This window comes from Bombina bombina, chromosome 3 (genome assembly GCF_027579735.1).
Source record: "Bombina bombina isolate aBomBom1 chromosome 3, aBomBom1.pri, whole genome shotgun sequence".
NCBI classification, from domain to species: domain Eukaryota; kingdom Metazoa; phylum Chordata; class Amphibia; order Anura; family Bombinatoridae; genus Bombina; species Bombina bombina.
The window spans coordinates 769,465,644-769,484,730 of record NC_069501.1 but is presented as its reverse complement, the minus strand read 5'-3'; the positions used below and the strand labels follow the sequence as shown (position 1 = coordinate 769,484,730).

Genomic DNA, 19,087 nt, shown 5'->3' with positions numbered 1-19,087 from the left:
ACTGAGTTTCAGTTTGTAACAACTTATGTCTATCTTCTCCTCTCTTTAAGGGAGGTACATAGTCTGTCAACATAGTTTTCATGCTGGCCACTGTGTGGCCTGCCTGCAAAAAATGTCATGCCACCAGCTGTTCAGAGGTTCCTTTATGCCCTCAAGAATAGAAAAGCGATGGTTTGCCATCCTCTCTCTGAATGTGGTTGAAGTCTTACCCACATACACCAGGGAGCATGGACAGGATAGTGTATATATAACAAAATCGCTTGTGCAAGATAGTCTATGGTGTATCTTGTATTTCTTCCCAGTAAATGGGTGATGAAAGCTTGGTCCAGTGAGCATGCTATTACAGGTGGTACAATCTCCACACTTATAGCATCCCAGTTTTCTTTTCCCATCCAGCCAGGTGCACTAATAAGTCCCTTAAATTGGGTGCCTTCTTATAGACCATTCTCGGTGCCTCCATTTGGGTAAATGGTAGTGCTTTGTCTGACTCAACTATGTTCCAATTCCTTTTGATGGATTGTTCAATCACCTTGTGTAAAGGTATGTTGTTATGAAGTTTACTCTCTCTGTCTTAATTCTCTCAGGTTGCATTCTATGCAATAGTGTAATTTGCGATTTGTCAGTAAGTTGGTTATGGACCCTACTTATATCTTTAGAATTATAGCCCCTGCCAGATGATCTCTTTGTTCTCATGTGACTGAATACATTGATTACCACCTCCAGCCGGTGGTTAAGGAGTCTTTTTCTTTTTTGTTTGACTCTGCCACCTTGATTAGACGTTTGTTGAATGTCACCTGGCTTGAGCATGATGATTTATTGGTCACGATGGACGTTGACAGCCTGTATATGGTTATTCCACACGTGGAGGGTATACAGGCTATCAGATCCATCTTGGGCACTTCCTTGTCATATGCGGGTCCACCCATTGAATTTTTGTTGGAATTATTAACTTTTTGTTTAGAAAATAACTATTTCAAATTTGAACTTGATTTCTATCTTCATACAGCAGGAACCGCAATGGGTTCTAATATGGCACCCGCATAGTCTATGCAGGTACCACACTTGTTTATGCTGTGGTATGAAACTAAATGTCATGAAAATTTTATCTGTTCTACGTCAGATACATTGATGACGTGTTCTTGGTCTGGAGGGGGTCTACAGACTCACTACTTGGATAGATATGTTGAATAATATTAACTCTCCCATCAGGTTTAAGTTTGATAAGGTTAAAATATCCTTCTTTGATCTAAATATTATCAAACATGAGGATAATGAGAACATTGTTTTTACCACATTATATACTAAACCCACAGACAAAAATTCTTTATCAGCACAAAGATTTCATCCACTACATAAAAAAAAAAAAAAAAAAGTATAATTTCTTCTCAGCTCATGAGGGCGGCACGTAACACCACACTGGATGAAACCAGGAAGACACAAGAAAATGAGATGTTGATTAAATTAAAACAGAGGGGCTATAATTCTAAAGACATAAGTAAGGTCCAATGAGGGCATTAATAAAGGAACCTCTGAACAGCCGGTGGCACATTTTTTGCAGGCAGGCCACACAGTGGCCAGAATGAGTACTATGCTGATAGACTATGTACCTCCCTTAAAGAGAGGAGATAGACATAAGAAGTGTTACAAACAAATTCAGTGTATATATTAATTGGATACAGTTACCCCTAAAGGGTTAAATACACAGCTGGATTATAGTGTATTCTTGGGTGATTGACACTTCTATGACTGGACGGTCTAGGTTGTATCTATTATCATCAAGGATATTATCTAAAAGGATGACCTAGCCGAGTATTCCATTTTGATCTGGGACTGTGTCATTTTCATATACCTGCATATATGGGATAATCTAAGATATACGTCTCCATAAAACAGAGGATATTAAGCCTATTGAGATGGGTCTAACCTCTAACAAAGAAGAAGTATTTGCCTATTAGAACAATACTTTCCTGCATATAAGTCATTATTAAAGTGGTGACGTATGTCTACAATGTTTAATGTCTATAGTTTTGACAATTGCGTGCCCCTCTGTTTAGAAGAGACCTGACCGGATTAGAGATGTATTATATAAAAATCATGAAAGCCATGGTCTCTACTATACTCCTTGAGACACGCTGTAATAGATGTGCAAGACGTTCAACCTTTTCTGTAATGTTTTTAAAGTGGTAACTCTGACAGCCTAGGACTTGTCCGTGATAGGCTGTGTTTCAACTATGGGTTTACATGCAGGTGGGCGTGAGTGCGATGATACACGTGACATAGGGACTACGTAGTTAATGCTGATTGGCTTGTATAATTAGCCATGTGCTGTTAGGGGGCGTGTGGTTCTCCCGACAGTGTGTCACGTTGTCCACGCTGTATGTATTTACATAGATTGAACATCCGATATGTTTTTGTTTTTACTTTAGATAGCAATAGGATTAGGGCTTGTTTTATCAGGATCTCAGATGTTATTTGCTAGATGGGGATAATAATGACGATAATTTAATAGTAATTTGTCAGAGAGATGATATTGTATCGTAAAAGGATTACTAACAGGTGTTAAAGATCCTTGGTAATTGGCCCTAGTGCTGTGAACTAAGAGCACTATGAGTGTATATATAGGGGTGGGGTTAGTGGTTAACACTATACATTTTTTGCACTTTAGCTCCCAGTGAACAAGGGGCCAGTGGGTGCTGAAACGTTTGGGGTAGTTCATGTTTTAACGTTGTACCAATAAAAGGATATTTTATTCTGAAGAAAATCCGGTGAATGCAGTATTCTGGATGAATGGATTTCAAGTCTGAGATAGATATAGATAGATAGAGATATATATATATATATATATATATAGATAGATAGAGATATATATATATATATATATATATATATATATATATATATATATATATATATATATATATATCTATCTATATCTCTAGTAACTTTTTTCCCACTCACTAGTAAACTCTAGTGATATTTTTACACCTCTGTAAACCACACCACCTGTGTGTCTGATAGAGAATAATAAATGTTAATCTCTCGCTTCACAGACAAGCACACATACACACACACAAACATATACATTTGTTCTTACACATGCTAACAAAATATTGTCTGAAAAAAGGAGAGATGAGAGTTGGGAATAAAATAAGATACGTTATATTTATAAGCCATTGAACAATAAATGGCCAATTTATTTATGATACGAAATACATTAAAATAAAAAAAATCTGGGAGGTGAGCAGAATTGATGAAAAATTATAGTGTTTTACTGAAGTGGCGTCATAAAATACAGAATCCAAATAAATAAAGTGAGGTCATGGGTCTAATTAGTTAAATCATTTTACTTCCACAGTGGTGCGCTAGAAGTAAAATGGTTTAAGAATGTATTCACTGCTAAACGTTCCTCCTGAACACATGGAGAGCACTTCTGGCTTTATGCTCATGGCAGTGAAGGCACAGGTACATTTTATCATAACTGAAGAAAATCATCAGTCCTCTTCTGAATCACTGTGTGATCTGCTGGGGATTGCTGTACGGATGGAGGACATAAGCTTGTCCTGAATTTGCGGACGTGGATTTTCCTCAAGATCGGTTTTAAGAGCACCCGACTCCGCAAGCTTCCATTCAAGCTCTGTAAACAAGGCAAGTATTAAACTCTATTATACAAGGGGAAAATGACAATTTTAGTTATTTAAAAGAAAGGAAAAAAAAAACATTGTAGTAAATCCTAACACAAGTTGGTTTTGTGTACTTATTGTTCATCCATTCATGAGGCCCACACAACACATTACAATCAAGCTACGCAAGTGATCAGAAAGCCCTTTTTGCATGAAGAATTACTGGTCCATACAAGTGGTGGCGCTGTTCTACTGATTAATTCAACGGTTTTCTAGATTTGCAAAATTGTATTAGTAAGTTTTAATATGGAATAGAGCCAAGAAGACCTATAGCAAGTAGAATGGTCTATATGTTTGTAAGCAAATCTCTTGTCAGGACTTTCTTTAGTGGTTAGGTTTGTTTGCGCATCATTGTTATTGCCATGGCAATGACCATCACTTAATCTCTGGGCTTTATTTTTCAGTGTAAAGTGTAGCTTGCACATGCACGTGTGTTGTGCCATGTGTCACCTGTTCATGATGAGAGTTCTCTTTTGCTAGTACACATTTGTTCCTGGGTTTCCTGACTGCTTGTTGGGTTTCATTTTGGTTTTCTGACCTCTGGCTTGATTACTCTTCTGGACTGTGATGATGTGCTTCTTCTGCCCAGCTGGTACCTGACTTTTGACTTGCCCCCTTACCAACATTGGATTGAGTAAGCAGTCCGGAATCAGACATGTACATATAAAAATGTGACTTACCAAAAATCACACCAGAACCCGAGAAATAGGCATCATCACTGACAATAATGCACAGGTAAACAATCCCAACCACACACAGGTGTGAAAAATTTACAATTTTTTTACCTTACACACACAAAAAAAAAAATTCTAATTAGAGGCTTAAATTGACCTTAAGAAATAAAGACAAAAACAATAACCCCTCCCCCCCCACCAAAAAAAACCCCCAACAACTGTTAAGAAGAAAAAAAATTATATTCTTTTGATACCAAATAAAAAAGAAAAAATCCTTATAAAAGCTCCTGTTCAGATCTCGTACTAGACCCTCTTCTCAATATCTCAAGACTTACGAATGTCTTCAATCCATCTAAAAACATATCTATTTCTTTCAAAGTTGAAACTCTAACAAACTATACAAGAGAGCATGATGACTCTCACCAACTTCAGGATACAAACCAAACACTACAAGTCACAGCACAAAAAGTAAACTCATATGAATAAAATAAATGCATATGCAGCCAAAGTAACTTAGGAGAACACTGTAGTTGGTCAACATGCCCTCACTTACATAGACTTAAATTGAATCTATTAAAAAGAAATGAAGCCCATTTTTTTTCCCTTTTATGATTTAGATAGAACATACAATTTTAAAAAAAACTTTCCAATTTACTTCTACTATCGAATATGCTTAATTCTCTTGATATCCTTTGTTGAAAAGCATACCTAAATAGGCTTAGTAGCTGCTGATTGGTGGCTGCACATAGAAGTCGTGTGATTGGCTCACCCATGTGCATTGCTATTTTTTCAACAAAGGATACCTAAAGAGTGAAGCAAAGTGCATAATAGAAGTAAATTGAAATGTTGTATTCTCATGAAAGAAAAATATTGGGTTTCAGGTACCTTTCAGCTTTTCAATTTCTCACCCACCCTTCAACGGACTCTGCTCTGAAATGGTAACTTATTCTTTCATCCTTCTGCATTTATAAACCTGGACTACAATTTCACTGTGAGCTATACACTAATACAGCATATTTTACACTGATAACCGTATATATAGGAGATGTATTGCAATGTTTTAACCATACATATCTAGGTGCATAATAGTCATTTCAAACCATGATACATTTGTGTTTTCCCTACTTACCATCCTGTGTTAGATTCATACCACCAAATACTAATGGTCCAATAAACTGTGCTCTGATCTCTCCGTCAAGATACACAAAGATGGTTGGGAGGTTCTTGTCTGGATAGTTGGGAATGCATGTGGTAGAAATGGCTTTTATAAATTTTACATCTTTAAACTTTCTGGTCAGTGCAGCCAAGTGTTGATTAATTAAGGTACAAAGTGGAATTCTAGAAATGAAAAGAAATAAAACATTTAACCATGAACTACTACAGTGTGGTGTTTAATAAGAAAAGTATAGTTCTTTATGAATTGCCTGATCTTTAAAACACATTTTGCAAAACTAACAACATGCAAAATAATGACAATTGGCTCATTAAAGGGCAATTCCCTTTACATCAAGCATGGAAAACAATGTGTACAGATAAAAAATTTTTTTATATATATATAAAATAAAATATAAAGAACATTTACATCCTTTAACAGATCTGTGCTACTGCTTGTCAATTATGATTGCATCATCAGAAAAGAAATACAGATCATAACATTTTGTTTGTAGGAATAAGATAATTAAAGCCGTTTGGTAATTTTGAAGGGAACAGGAAGCATAAGCCTGTGTGCAGTTGGTTTGCTGAAGAAAAGCTCACTGGCTTATATGGAAAACTGTGTTCACCTTTTATAGCTTAAATAACCTCTGTATACCATGATCGATAAGAATGAAAATGCTTCGTATCTTATTCCAGTTATTACCTAAAATGTATTCTTGCTTTTGCAAATGATAAATAAAGTGTATATTTTTAACCTATGTGAGATATTTTCTTTTACAGAACACATTTTCAGAAGCAGTTTTTTGAAATAAAAAAAAAAAATATATATATAAAATAAAATGACACACAACAGAGGAACTTGGCTTTATAACACCAACATTAAGCTATGTGTAGGCATATGCTGAAAACTGATGCAAACAATCTAACTGTAAATATCTACTCTACACTTATATAATTTAATTACATGCATTTATTTATTGCACTTAAAATTAATTTTGCTTAAAGGGACACTGAACCCAATTTTTTTCCTTTCGTGATTCAGATAGAGCATGCAATTTTAAGCAACTTTTTAATCTACTCCTATTATCAATTTTTCTTCGTTCTCTTGCTATCTTTATTTGAAAACTAAGGCATCTAAGCTTTTTTTGGGGTTCAGAACTCTGGATAGCACTTTTTTAATGGTGGATGAATTTATCCACCAATCAGCAAGGACAACCCAGGTTGTTCACCAAAAATGGGCCGGCATCTAAACTTACATTCTTGCATTTCAAATAAAGATACCAAGAGAATGAAGAAAATTTGATAACAGGAGTAAATTAGAAAGTTTCTTAAAATTTCATGCTCTATCTGAATCATAAAAGAAAAAATTTGGGTTCAGTGTCCCTTTAATATTTTACTTTAAAAAAAATCAAAAAAATCTTATAATTAATTTTTTAAACTACTGCCTTTCTCAATATAATACAGTACATTATAAAAAGGAAGATTTCCATACCCTTGTTTGTAAAGGTGCAGAATAACCCATAAATCTTTGCCAGCTTTTGTTACTTCTTGTACATAGTCTTGTCCTGAAATCTCCAACACCTCCCCAAACACATTTTTTAGTTGCATTGCTTGCCACTGAGCCAATCGTTGCTGCCTGTGAAAACACATAACAAATGAAACAAATCAAACAGAATATAGCCAGTCATAAAAGATATAGGGTCAGATTATGAGTGGAGCGCTAACAGTTACGCAGAAGTGATAAGGGATATATCGCGGGTGTTTGCGCGCATCGAGTTTATTGCTCGTATTACGAGTTGAAAGTAAATGCGATCACTTGAGCGCAATCGCAATTTACACTAGAATGATTACACCTCAGAATTGTGCTTAACAGTTTCGCAAAACAAAAATGTGTCACACAACACATCAAAATACATTACAAAGTACAGTTACACTCATAACATCACCATCTAAAAAAATAGTGCACAAAAAAAGTTATAAGGGCTCAAAAGATATGAGGTCTCAGGTGTTAGAAAAAAATAAAAAAGCAGGGAAAGGGCTTTGACAGACATACATGCATATTCATGTCGAAATATGGATATATGTGTGTATCATATATAGATATATAAAACAGTGACACAAAACAAAAACACCTCTGTGCATAGTTACAGGCTGACGCATTTTGGCATTCGCTATACTCTTAGATGTGAGTGACTTCACTGACTTGTGAACTTTTTAAACCTATTAGTCTAAGATCATTGGTTAAAAACAAATCCCTGTCAACCAAATCACACTTATCCGAATTATTAAAGGGACCAGAATCATTGATTAAAATACGGAGATTACAGTGGCCTTCTGCTTGCTATTAACCACTAGATGTCCAGATTTGCACATCCCAAACCTTGCTTTTAACCCTCTACATTGATAATACTTAAAGGGATAGAAAGGCCAAAATTAAAATGTGCATGGGTGCGTTTCAATTTGTAATAGAAACATTTTTGCAATATACTTCCATTAGCAAAAATGCTTCTAGTAAAAGTTCTGTTTTTCTGCGACACACGCACATATCTGGTGAGGGCCTGTGCATTAGTATTCAGACACTACACATTCTCAGAGAGCTATCAGTGGGGTAAATTGCTTCTGAATATGTAATTTGTATCATGCAAGCCACTGCTGACTCTCTGAGAAGGTGTAGTGTCTGAATACTGGTGCTCAGGCCCTCACCAGATGTGTGCATGCTTCAGAAAAACAGTAATATCTTTTTCTAGAAGCATTTTTGCTACTAGAAGTATATTGCAAAAATGCTTACATTTCAAATTGAAGTGCACCTATGCACATTTCATATTTGACCTTTCTATCCCTTTAAATGGGATAAAGTACATGAAACATACTAGTCTAGGTATAATAGCAATTCTACTTATTTTTATGTAAAACCTATCTTCAATCATATGCAACTACAAAATAATAAGCATATACCTTGATATCAAGTGCATACATAGTTTAAGCTTAAAGGGACATGAAACCCAACTTTTTTCTTTCATGATTTAGAAAGAACATGCTAGTTTAAACATCTTTCTGATTTATTTCTATTATCTAATTTGCTTCATTCTCTTGATAGCCTTTACTGAAAAGCATATCTAGATAGGCTCAGTAGCTGCTGATTGGTGGCTGCATAGTTGCCTCGTGTGATTGGCTCACCCATGTGCATTGCTAATTCTTCAACAAATGATATCTAAAGAATGAAGCAAATTAGATAATAGAAGTAAATTCTAACAGTGTTTAAAATTAGATTCTTTATCTGAATCATGAAAGAAAAAAATTGGGGTTTAATGTCCCTTTAAGGCCTTGTCTACTTGGATAACTTCCCTAAAACCTTGCTAGAGTCTTAAGCCTGAATTAAATAACAATTTTACATAATAAAACTTTAGATTTAAAATCTACCATAAATGTGCTCTAATTCTATATCGTAAATACACGAACAGGGATTAATCAATGGCAGCTCAAAAGGCAAACCCCGTCTTTAGTTTCATTGTATTTTTCTATTATTCTAAAATGAAAAATATTCACTTAGATGCACTAGGATGTAATATTACTGTTGTTCACAGTAAATCTGTAATATACATTTTTTATTTTAACTACACTTTATAAGTAATAACCTCTAAAACCCTGTTAGATAGAGGAGAAACCTTAAAACTTCATAGCTGAAATGAAAATATTTTAAAACGAATTCCTGTCAACATAGTACGCACAGTTCAGACCACTTGCAACTCTCGTTTGAAATTGGCGTATCCAATATACCTCTGTTTTGGCCAACACTACCTCCTTATCTGAACCTCTGGTATCGTCTCCTACATTCTCAATAATATTCCATCTCAATGTGAATGCAGCTCTGTATTAGAAAGAGTGTTAAATAAAAAAAAAAAAAAGATTGTCCCTTTTAAAAATATTTTTGAATAAAATTTAATATAGAAACGTTTTTAAAAGAAAGTATAACCTAAGTATTTCTGCTTGAACTATTTTTTAAATTAGTGTTGTATTTTGAAATACTGCAGTGTCTGATCCTCTATGCTTTTCTCCTTAAACTTAGTGTGGGCCGGCATATTTGTTTGCAGCCGATACATTTTAAAATGGCATTCAGCCTAAATTCAATGCTTATAATGGGAACAAGATCAGTATAAAATGCCAGACAACCTATTCCCTCTGATACAGACCGGTACAGTTCTAAGGCATGCTCATCCTCTTCATTAAACTCGTCTTCATTCTCCTCCAGCTCCTCCAGCGTCATATCTTCATAGGTTTTTACTGAAAACAAATCAAACAGATGGTTTCAGAGAGCGCTGAACCAGATTTGAAGATGGTTTGGCAACTAAATCAGAGTTAATAATAAAATAAAAAAAAAAAGGAATAAAAAAAAAAAAAAAAAAAAAAAAAAAGGGGAAAAACACTTTCCAATTTACTTTTATCATCAATTTTGCTTAGTTCTCTTGGTATCCTTTGTTAGAGAGTAACGCTAGGTGAGCTCAGAAGTGTGCAATAGTCTATAGCTATCTGGCAACAGTGTTTGCAACATTGTTTATTGCAGTGCTATACAATGTTGCAAATACTGCGGTCATAGACTGCTAAAGACATATTGCACACTCCTAAGCGCCTAACTATATTTACTGTTCAACAAAGGATAACAAGAGCACAAAGTAAATAATAAAAAAAAAAAATTGCAAAGTTGTTTAAAATTGGATGCTTTAATTTTTACTTTACTCTCCCTGTAAGTGACTTTTTTTTCTTGCATCTAATCATGCACTAACAAAAATGATCAAATGTAGTGTTAGCAGTAGCTTAATAGTGATACTTTGACATTTCCTAAATAGATGCACACTGATAAAACCTCATTCAAAAAATGACCCATTCCTATAAAAGATGACTATTAGTTTATGCACTTAAAGTGAATGTAAATTTTGATGCTAAAGTGCCCGGTTTTTAAAAATTTGATTAAAAACGGGGGCACTTTAATTAATCAAAATTTACATTTCACTCCTGTTTTTTTTTTTTTTTTTTTTTTCACAACTTACCTTTTAATCTTGAGAGCAGCTCCAGCTTCCTCCACCAGTTGCAAAGCCTCTTCCTGGGTCTAAAATGAGGAATCCGGCTTCCTCCAATCACGGCATTGAATCAGACACTGATTCCCCGGGGGGGGGGGGGGGGGGGGGGGGGAACCGTGATTGGAGGATGACCCATCCATTTATGACATAGGAAACGGCTTGCGACGACCGGAGGAAGATGGAGCTGCTGTCAAGATTAAAAGGTAAGTTTTTTTTTTCACAACAGGAGTAAAATGTAAATTTTGATGAATTAAAGTGCCCCTGTTTTTAATCGAACTTTTAAAAACTGGGCACTTTACCATCAAAATTTACATTCACTTTAAAAGGGATAGAAAGGTCAAACTGAAAGAAGCATGAATGCATTTTCATTTTAATGGGCTATAAAACCCAAAATGTTTCCTTCATGATTCAGATGAAGAATGCAATTTCAAACAACTTTCCAATTTACTTCTATTTTTCTCATTTGCTCAGTTCTTTTAGCATCCTTTGTTGAAAATCATACCCAAGTAGACTCAGGAGCTTTGAGCTAGCTGCTGATTGGTGGCTGCACATATATGTCTCTAGTTATTGGCTTACTGATTTGTTCAGCTAGCTCCCAGTAGTGCATTGTTCCTCCTTTAACAAAGGATAGCAAGAGAATTAAACAAAAAAATGATAATAGAAGTAAATTGCAAAGTTAAATAAAAATATATGCTCTATTTGAATCATGAATGATAAATTTGGGATTTCATGTCCCTTTAAATATAATCAGTTGTGTAATATATTTCCATTAGCAAAAATGCTTCTAGTAAAAGTTATTCTGATTTCATCCGCATATGCACAGAAGCTTTTTTGCTAATGGAAGTGGATGGCAAAAAATCCTATGTAATATTGAAATGTACCATACACATTTTAGTTTTGACCTTTCTATCCTGGTACCAGGCATCTGCATGACTACATTTTATAATGGCTTCTGTTACTTTTCTAAAACACCAACAGATTTCACTTTTATTCTTATTGTAAAATATGTAGCCTTAAAGGAACATTCCAGCCAAGACTGGAATCCACATAGATGCATTTCATTTTTGAATAGAAACATTTTTGTTAATATACATGTATTAGCAAACATGCGTCTAATAAAAGCTATAGCCGTTTCAAAAGTGTATTTAAATATGCACCGTGCACCAGCATTTTAAACACAGCACATGCTCAGAGAGTCTAAGGTCCTTGTACCATCTGGTAATGACTCAATTTGTTAATTGCTAACATGATACAAGCCCCACTGGCGCTGTGAGCAGCTGCAGTATATAAAATGCTGGTGCACTGAATATCTAGCTATGCTTTACATGCACATGCTGAGAAAATGTTAACACTAAAACAGTGATAATTATTAGAAGCATTTTTGACAATATCTGTATATTGTAAATGTGTTTCTATTCAAATATGTAATTTATCAATTTTGACCGGAATGTCCCTTTAAACGCCATAAATATGCCAGGATTTAGACAGTTATGTTATTTCTTTATACTCCACCAGGGAGCTGCCATAACACTATTCCCTTTCTACAACAAAAGCTTGTAAGTCTATTCACAACTCATCATATATGCATTGGCTGACAGTAATTGATTATCTATAGTCAGAGAGCCTTCAAATTCAGCTAAAAAAAAAAAAAAAAGCCAAAATGTGTCACCAATGTTTGCTCCTAAGCCAACATTTTTTAGCAAAAACAACAACAAGCTGCAAAACTTATTTTGACTAAAATGTAAATAATTTTCTTAAGATAGTGGAAGTTATGCATTAAAGTTAAATATTACTATAATAGCTATTAAAGTAGAAAAATCAGGCAAGTCCATTGCAGCAACAAGCACCTCTTCTTACTACATTGTTGAGAACTCTAAGTTGTGTTAAAATTCACAGGACAAGTTCTCTTGGTCTTTATGTCACAGCTCCTGCAATGTTTACATTTGACCATTTGCAATTTCTGCTTTGGTGTAAAACACATCAGCTGCTAGGGAGTGATTTCTCCAAACAGGTGGACTACAGAGTAATAGCTGTGCGTGTAACTGCAGACGCTTCCAGTTAGTGTGTTACAATCTGTTATTAGTGAACTGTAAGATATTTGCAACAAACCATTTATATTGCAGTGTGATGTGGTAGGAGAATATGTAAAAAGGATTGGATTTAAAAGGACAGCCTAGACCCAATACTTATACCAGACAAGCATCTTGCAATGGGTTCCCCATATATAAGCTTGTAAAAAGTGCATTAAACTTTAAAATATTGTTTGAAAGCATCCGAAAATGGCCTCCAAGCTTTGCCCACAGCTTTCTTCTTGTTGAGTCAGCCGTTTTCTTGTATGACAGTTTAGCAGTGCAGGTTTAATATTTTCCAGTTAGTTCCAATTGCAGATGCACAAATCAGCGTGAGAGTAGGAAAACTTTGATCATGTTTGGAGATACTTAGCATGCAATTTTAAACAATTTTCTAATGTACTCCTATTATCAATTTTTCTTCGTTCTCTTGCTATCTTTATTTGAAATAAAAGCCATTTAAGCTTTTTTGGGTTAAGAACTCTGGACAGCACTTTTTGATTGGTGGATGGATTGTTTCCACCAATCAGCAAGGACAACCCAGGTTGTTCACCAAAAATGGGCCGGCATCTAAACTTAGATTCTTGCATTTCAAATAAAGATACCAAGAAAATAAAGAAAATTTGATAATAGGAGTAAATTAGAAAGTTGCTTAAAAATTCATACTCTATCTGAATCACAAAAGAAAAATGTTGGGTTCAGTGTCCCTTTAATATACACACAAAAGTTGGGCGGAGCTTGGTGATCATTTCCGGCTCCTAACAAACTAATATTTAAATGTTTCATTTACTTCTTTCAAGCTTATAGATATGGGACCAGTTCCAGGATGCTTCTCTAGTATGTACAAAGAGAGAGCAAAGTGTTAACTGCGCAAAAAAGGAAACCTATTAAACCTGTGGTAGACAAGAGGAAACTCCCAACCTCTAATAATTAAGTGAGAAAAAAGAGAAATAATATGGAATCTAAAAAGAAACCATAAGATTCAAATAACACAGGCGCTGGGCAGATTAAAATAGAGAAATATAAAAAAAAAATTATTGAGCATATAACGCCAAATATATGTGCGAGTGATAACACCTGGTGCAAACTAAATAAACCAAAAAAGTGCTAACAACAAAGGAATAATAAAAGTGTATAAAATTTAATTGCATAAGTGATACAAATAAAATACAAAAAGTATATTTTGCAAACACAATGGCGCTGATCAGACGCAATATTGTAGTGTAGTATACAAACAGCAACAATGTGTCATAATATACAATACAAATGTAACAATATGAAGTGTGGTTGTAATTGATTTCCTGATATGATTCAATGTGGCGGTTTTTGAATAAGCCCAGATTTGAAGAAGGATTTTGATCTTCAATTGGAGCTGGAACGAGATGAGGAAGACCAATAAAAACGACAGAAAAGGCAACAGCATAAGGTTATCACTTATACTTACACCGGAGGTCGGTGGTTTAGTCCTATATGTTCCTCTCAGTGGTATAAATCTCCAAACCGCAGGAAGCAGAAAATTCAGCCCAGCAAGGATAGTTGCAAACACCTTTACACACAGGTAACTGGGAAACTGCACCTACGGAGGCCAGAGAGAAACAAAAACAAAACAGAACAGAACAACGCGTTTCAACCCGTAAGCAGGGTCTTTTTCAAGCTTGAAAAAGACCCTGCTTACGGGTTGAAACGCGTTGCTCTGCTCTGTTTTGTTTCTCTCTGGCCTATCCTTGCTGGGCTGAATTTTGTGCTTCCTGCGGTTTGGAGATTTATGCCACTGAGAGGAACATATAGGACTAAACCACCGACCTCCGGTGTAAGTATAAGTGATAACCTTATGCTGTTGCCTTTTCTGTCGTTTTATTGGTCTTCCTCATCTCGTTCCAGCTCCAATTGAAGATCAAAATCCTTCTTCAAATCTGGGCTTATTCAAAAACCGCCACATCGAATCATATCAGGAAATCGATTACAACCACACTCTTCATATTGTTACATTTGTATTGTATATTATGACACATTGTTGCTGTTTGTATACTACACTCCAATATTGCGTCTGATCAGCGCCATCGTGTTTGCAAAATATACTTTTTGTATTTTATTTGTATCACTTATGCAATTAAATTTTATACACTTTTATTATTCCTTTGTTGTTAGCACTTTTTTGGTTTATTTAGTTCGCACCAGGTGTTATCACTCGCACATATATTTGGCGTTATATGCTCAATAATTTTTTTTTTTATATTTCTCTATTTTAAGCTGCCCAGCGCCTGTGTTATTTGAATCTTATGGTTTCTTTTTAGATTCCATATTATTTCTCTTTTTTCTCTAGTATGTAACAATAAGTAATCAAAACTATGTCTTAGGGATAGACAGTATGTCCCTTTAACCATAACTATTGTTAATTTGGTGTCCTGATAACCCAATTTTATTAAATATGGCTACAGAATAATTCAGTATTTTAGTTGCTGAATGTTTGTTAACCCCTTAACGACTGAGGACGTGCAGGGTACGTCCTCAGAAAAAAGGCAGTTAATGCCTGAGAACGTACCCTGCACGTCCTCAGTGTGGAAAGCAGCTGGAAGCGATCCTGCTCGCTTCCAGCTGCTTTCCGGTTATTGCAGTGATGCCTCGATATGGAGGCATCCTGCAATAACCTTTTTAAGTCATCCGGTGCAGAGAGAGCCACTCTGTGGCCCTCTCTGCACCGGAGATCGGTGGCTACCTGCGTTGGTGGGTGGGAGCCGGACCGGGAGGCGGGTGGCGGCCATGTGGATCTGAAGGGGGGCGGGATCGTGGGCGGGGGTGGCTGGGGGTGCGCACGGGCGCGCGCGCGTGCACGGGAGGGTGGGGGCGGGCGCGTGCACGGGGAGGGAGCGGGTGGGAACCGCTACACTGCAGAAAATGGGGAAATAAAAAATATAATAAAAAATAAAATTTAAACAATCAGCAAGGTGGTGGGGGTTTGTCTGTGGGGGGTGGGGGGGGGGGGGGGGGGGAAGCTACACTACAGAAAAAAAAACAAAAAACCCCCAAAAAAAGCACTTTTTATTGTAAACTGGGTACTGGCAGACAGCTGCCAGTACCCAAGATGGCCCCCAATAAGGCAGAGGGGAGGGTTAGAGAGCGGTTTTGGGGGGGATCAGGGAGGTTGGGGGCTAAGGGGGGGATCCTACACAGTAGCATATGTAAATATGCTATAAAAAAAAATTCATTTTTTTTTAAAAACCCTTTTATTTTAGTACTGGCAGACTTTCTGCCAGTACTTAAGATGGCGGGGACAATTGTGGGGTGGGGGAGGGAAGGGAGCTGTTTGGGAGGGATCAGGGGGTGGGATGTGTCAGATGGGAGGCTGATCTCTACACTAAAGCTAAAATTAACCCTGCAAGCTCACTACAAACTCCCTAATTAACCCTTTCACTGCTAGCCATAATACACGTGTGAGGCGCAACAGGATTTAGTGGCCTTCTAATTACCAGAAAGCAACGCCAAAGTCATATATGTCTGCTATTTCTGAACAAAGGGGATCCCAGACAAGCATTTACAACCATTTGTGCCATAATTGCACAAGCTGTTTGTAAATGATTTCAGTGAGAAACCTAAAATTGTGAAAAATTTTACGTTTTTTTTAATTTGATCGCATTTGGCGGTGAAATGGTGGCATGAAATATACCAAAATGTGCCTAGATCAATACTTGGGGTTGTCTACTACACTACACTAAAGCTAAAATTAACCCTACAAGCTCCCTAAAAGCTCCCTAATTAACCCCTTAACTGCTGGGCATGATACACTTGTGGTGCGCAGTGGCATTTAGCGGCCTTCTAATTACCAAAAAGCAACGCCAAAGCCATATATGTGTGCTATTTCTGAACAAAGGGGATCCCAGAGAAGAATTTACAACCATTTATGCCATAATTGCACAAGCTGTTTGTAAATGATTTCAGTGAGAAACCTAAAGTTTGTGAAAAAAATTGTGAAAAAGTGAACAATTTTTTGTATTTGATCGCATTTGGCGGTGAAATGGTGGTATGAAATATACCAAAATTGGCCTAGATCAATACTTTGGGATGTCTACTAAAAAAAAATATATACATGTCAATGGATATTCAGGGATTCCTGAAAGATATCAGTGTTCTAATGTAACTAGCGCTAATTTTGGAAAAAAATGGTTTGGAAATAGCAAAGTGCTACTTGTATTTATGGCCCTATAACTTGCAAAAAAAGCAAAGAACATGTAAACATTGGGTATTTCTATACTCAGGACAAAATTTAGAAACTATTTAGCATGGGTGTTTTTTGGTGGTTTTAGATATGTAACAGATTTTGGGGGTCAAAGTTAGAAAAAGTGTGTTTTTTTCCATTTTTTCCTCATATTTTATAAAATTTTTTATAGTAAATTATAAGATATGATGAAAATAATGGTATCTTTAGAAAGTCCATTTAATGGCGAGAAAAACGGTATATAATATGTGTGGGTACAGTAAATGAGTAAAAAGAAAATTACAGGTAAACACAAACACCGCAAAAATGTAAAAATAGCCTTGGTCCCAAACGGACAGAAAATGGAAAAGTGCTCTGGTCACTAAGGGGTTAACCTACTCACCTACTGACTGCTGAATTATTTGTGCTTCTTCCTCTTCTTCATCGTTTGGCTTTTCCTTTGGTGGAAGAATACCTTTTCTACGAAGGATATCGTTCCATTCTGTGTCCGCATTTGGATCCTAAAATAAAATAAGGATCAGTTTAAAGTATTTAAAAACAAAAAGGTAGCTGTGACTTTAGTTGCATGGGTTTGAAATGGTGATATATTCATTTGTAATATGACTTTTTGTTGATAATCACACATATAATTAGTTATATGTCACTATAGTACATCAATGGGAGGGAGAAAAGGGGAACTGGTCAGAAGTGTAATATACTACAGATCACAAGATATAAATAGCAAGCTATGTTCTGGTGAAAGGAAGCAAATATATATATAAAAAAAATATGTTAAAAAAAGCCAGAATTAAAATGGTATTTGCAATAATGTATGTAAGCTTGTGTGTGTAAAATAAATAAAATGTACAATACTATAGTAAGGGTTGCTTCTCACCTGCATCTTGCCGAGCCCCGCACAACACTGATCACTGAAGGTCCCTACGCAAACACCACCGGCCGATATAAACTACAGTTTAAATTCAGTAATAAAGCTCGGTACAACACCTAAAATCACAGGCCAGTACTAAACAGCCAGCACGGTGATCAGCAGCAGAGGAAGTTATACCCTATAACAGCAGAGTGCTTCCTGCTCGGGCTATCTCCTTATAAGGAAGCGGCATACAGAGGCAGCAGACAGTGACTGCTTATAGAGGAGCGGGCATACATGCTCTGCTGGTTGTTAGTATCGCTATGATTGAGTTGCAAATAAAAGAGTTGTATTTTTTTATTCTTCTTAAAGCTATTTTATCGTTTATTACTGGACAATAAAAATACATGGTTGGCGAATACGCTGGAACAGTTAGGAGTATTTGGTGTCTGAGGCGCAGAGCGATTATTTTTGTTTTCTTATGGCGTTAGTCAAACGACTTTACCCTGAAACGCCGCCCTGATGTGCTGACATGAAACAGCATGCTTAGTAAGGACCCCTAACCAAAAGACATAAATACTGATTTAATGTGACACAAAGATGCATGTGTATACCATCACAACAACACATTTGCTTTGCAGCTACTGTTAGTTTTACTAACGTATTTTATATTCTTTATTGCATTATCTGATGCTTGGTACCTTGGCACAGTTATGGTTATTTCACAATGGGAGCCTCTACAACAAATTATAGTACGCTATGTTGTATTAGGTTTGTTTGTACAGCTAAATCATACATAGGTTGGGTCAGGAGCAGAAAGCTGCTGATTGGTGGCTACACACATATGCCTTCAGCTAGGTCCCACTATTTCATTTCTGCTATGTAGATGATATTCAACTTTGTGTTTAATCCGTTTGGGTGGGCTAAATACATAGTTAAATGCAAGCAACAGTGCAACAATAAATGATCTAATGTTGACATTTTCTTTTTGAGCTTTTATTTCTTATTTCCCTTTAACGACTACAAGTGATAATGTATTACGTTTTATTTTAAATTAATATTACATTCAAACTATAATCTCAATAAAATGTTTAATTATACAAAGTGGGAAACATACTTTAAAAAGTTTGTAATTAACTACACTTATTTGTACCACCATTCCTGTAATTTAACATGTGGCTTTTTGACTGCAGGATTCTACACAGTGATTGCTTGATAAATGCAGGTGATAATTTGTCCTCAATTTGTCATAGCAAAGGTAATGACAGTTCATCCAAAAATGTTCCCCCCTTTAAATTGTTCCCAATTATCCATTTTACCTGCTGGGGTGTATTAAATTGTTTACAAGTAGCACCTTTACCCCTATTTTGGCCT

At 35.9% G+C, this 19,087-nt stretch overlaps 1 protein-coding gene across 1 annotated transcript; it reads right to left on the bottom strand.

The window, feature by feature from the left end:
* Positions 1-3,157: 3,157 nt before the first annotated feature.
* On the bottom strand, positions 3,158-17,918 carry PDCL3 (phosducin like 3). The gene is made up of 6 exons (XM_053707637.1): positions 17,741-17,918; positions 17,249-17,366; positions 9,700-9,790; positions 7,002-7,145; positions 5,484-5,692; positions 3,158-3,634 (listed from the first exon to the last, which is right to left on the bottom strand). The coding sequence occupies exons 1-6, from the start codon at positions 17,744-17,746 to the stop codon at positions 3,492-3,494; spliced, it is 711 nt and encodes a 236-aa protein (XP_053563612.1). The 5' UTR covers positions 17,747-17,918; the 3' UTR covers positions 3,158-3,491.
* Positions 17,919-19,087: the final 1,169 nt, after the last annotated feature.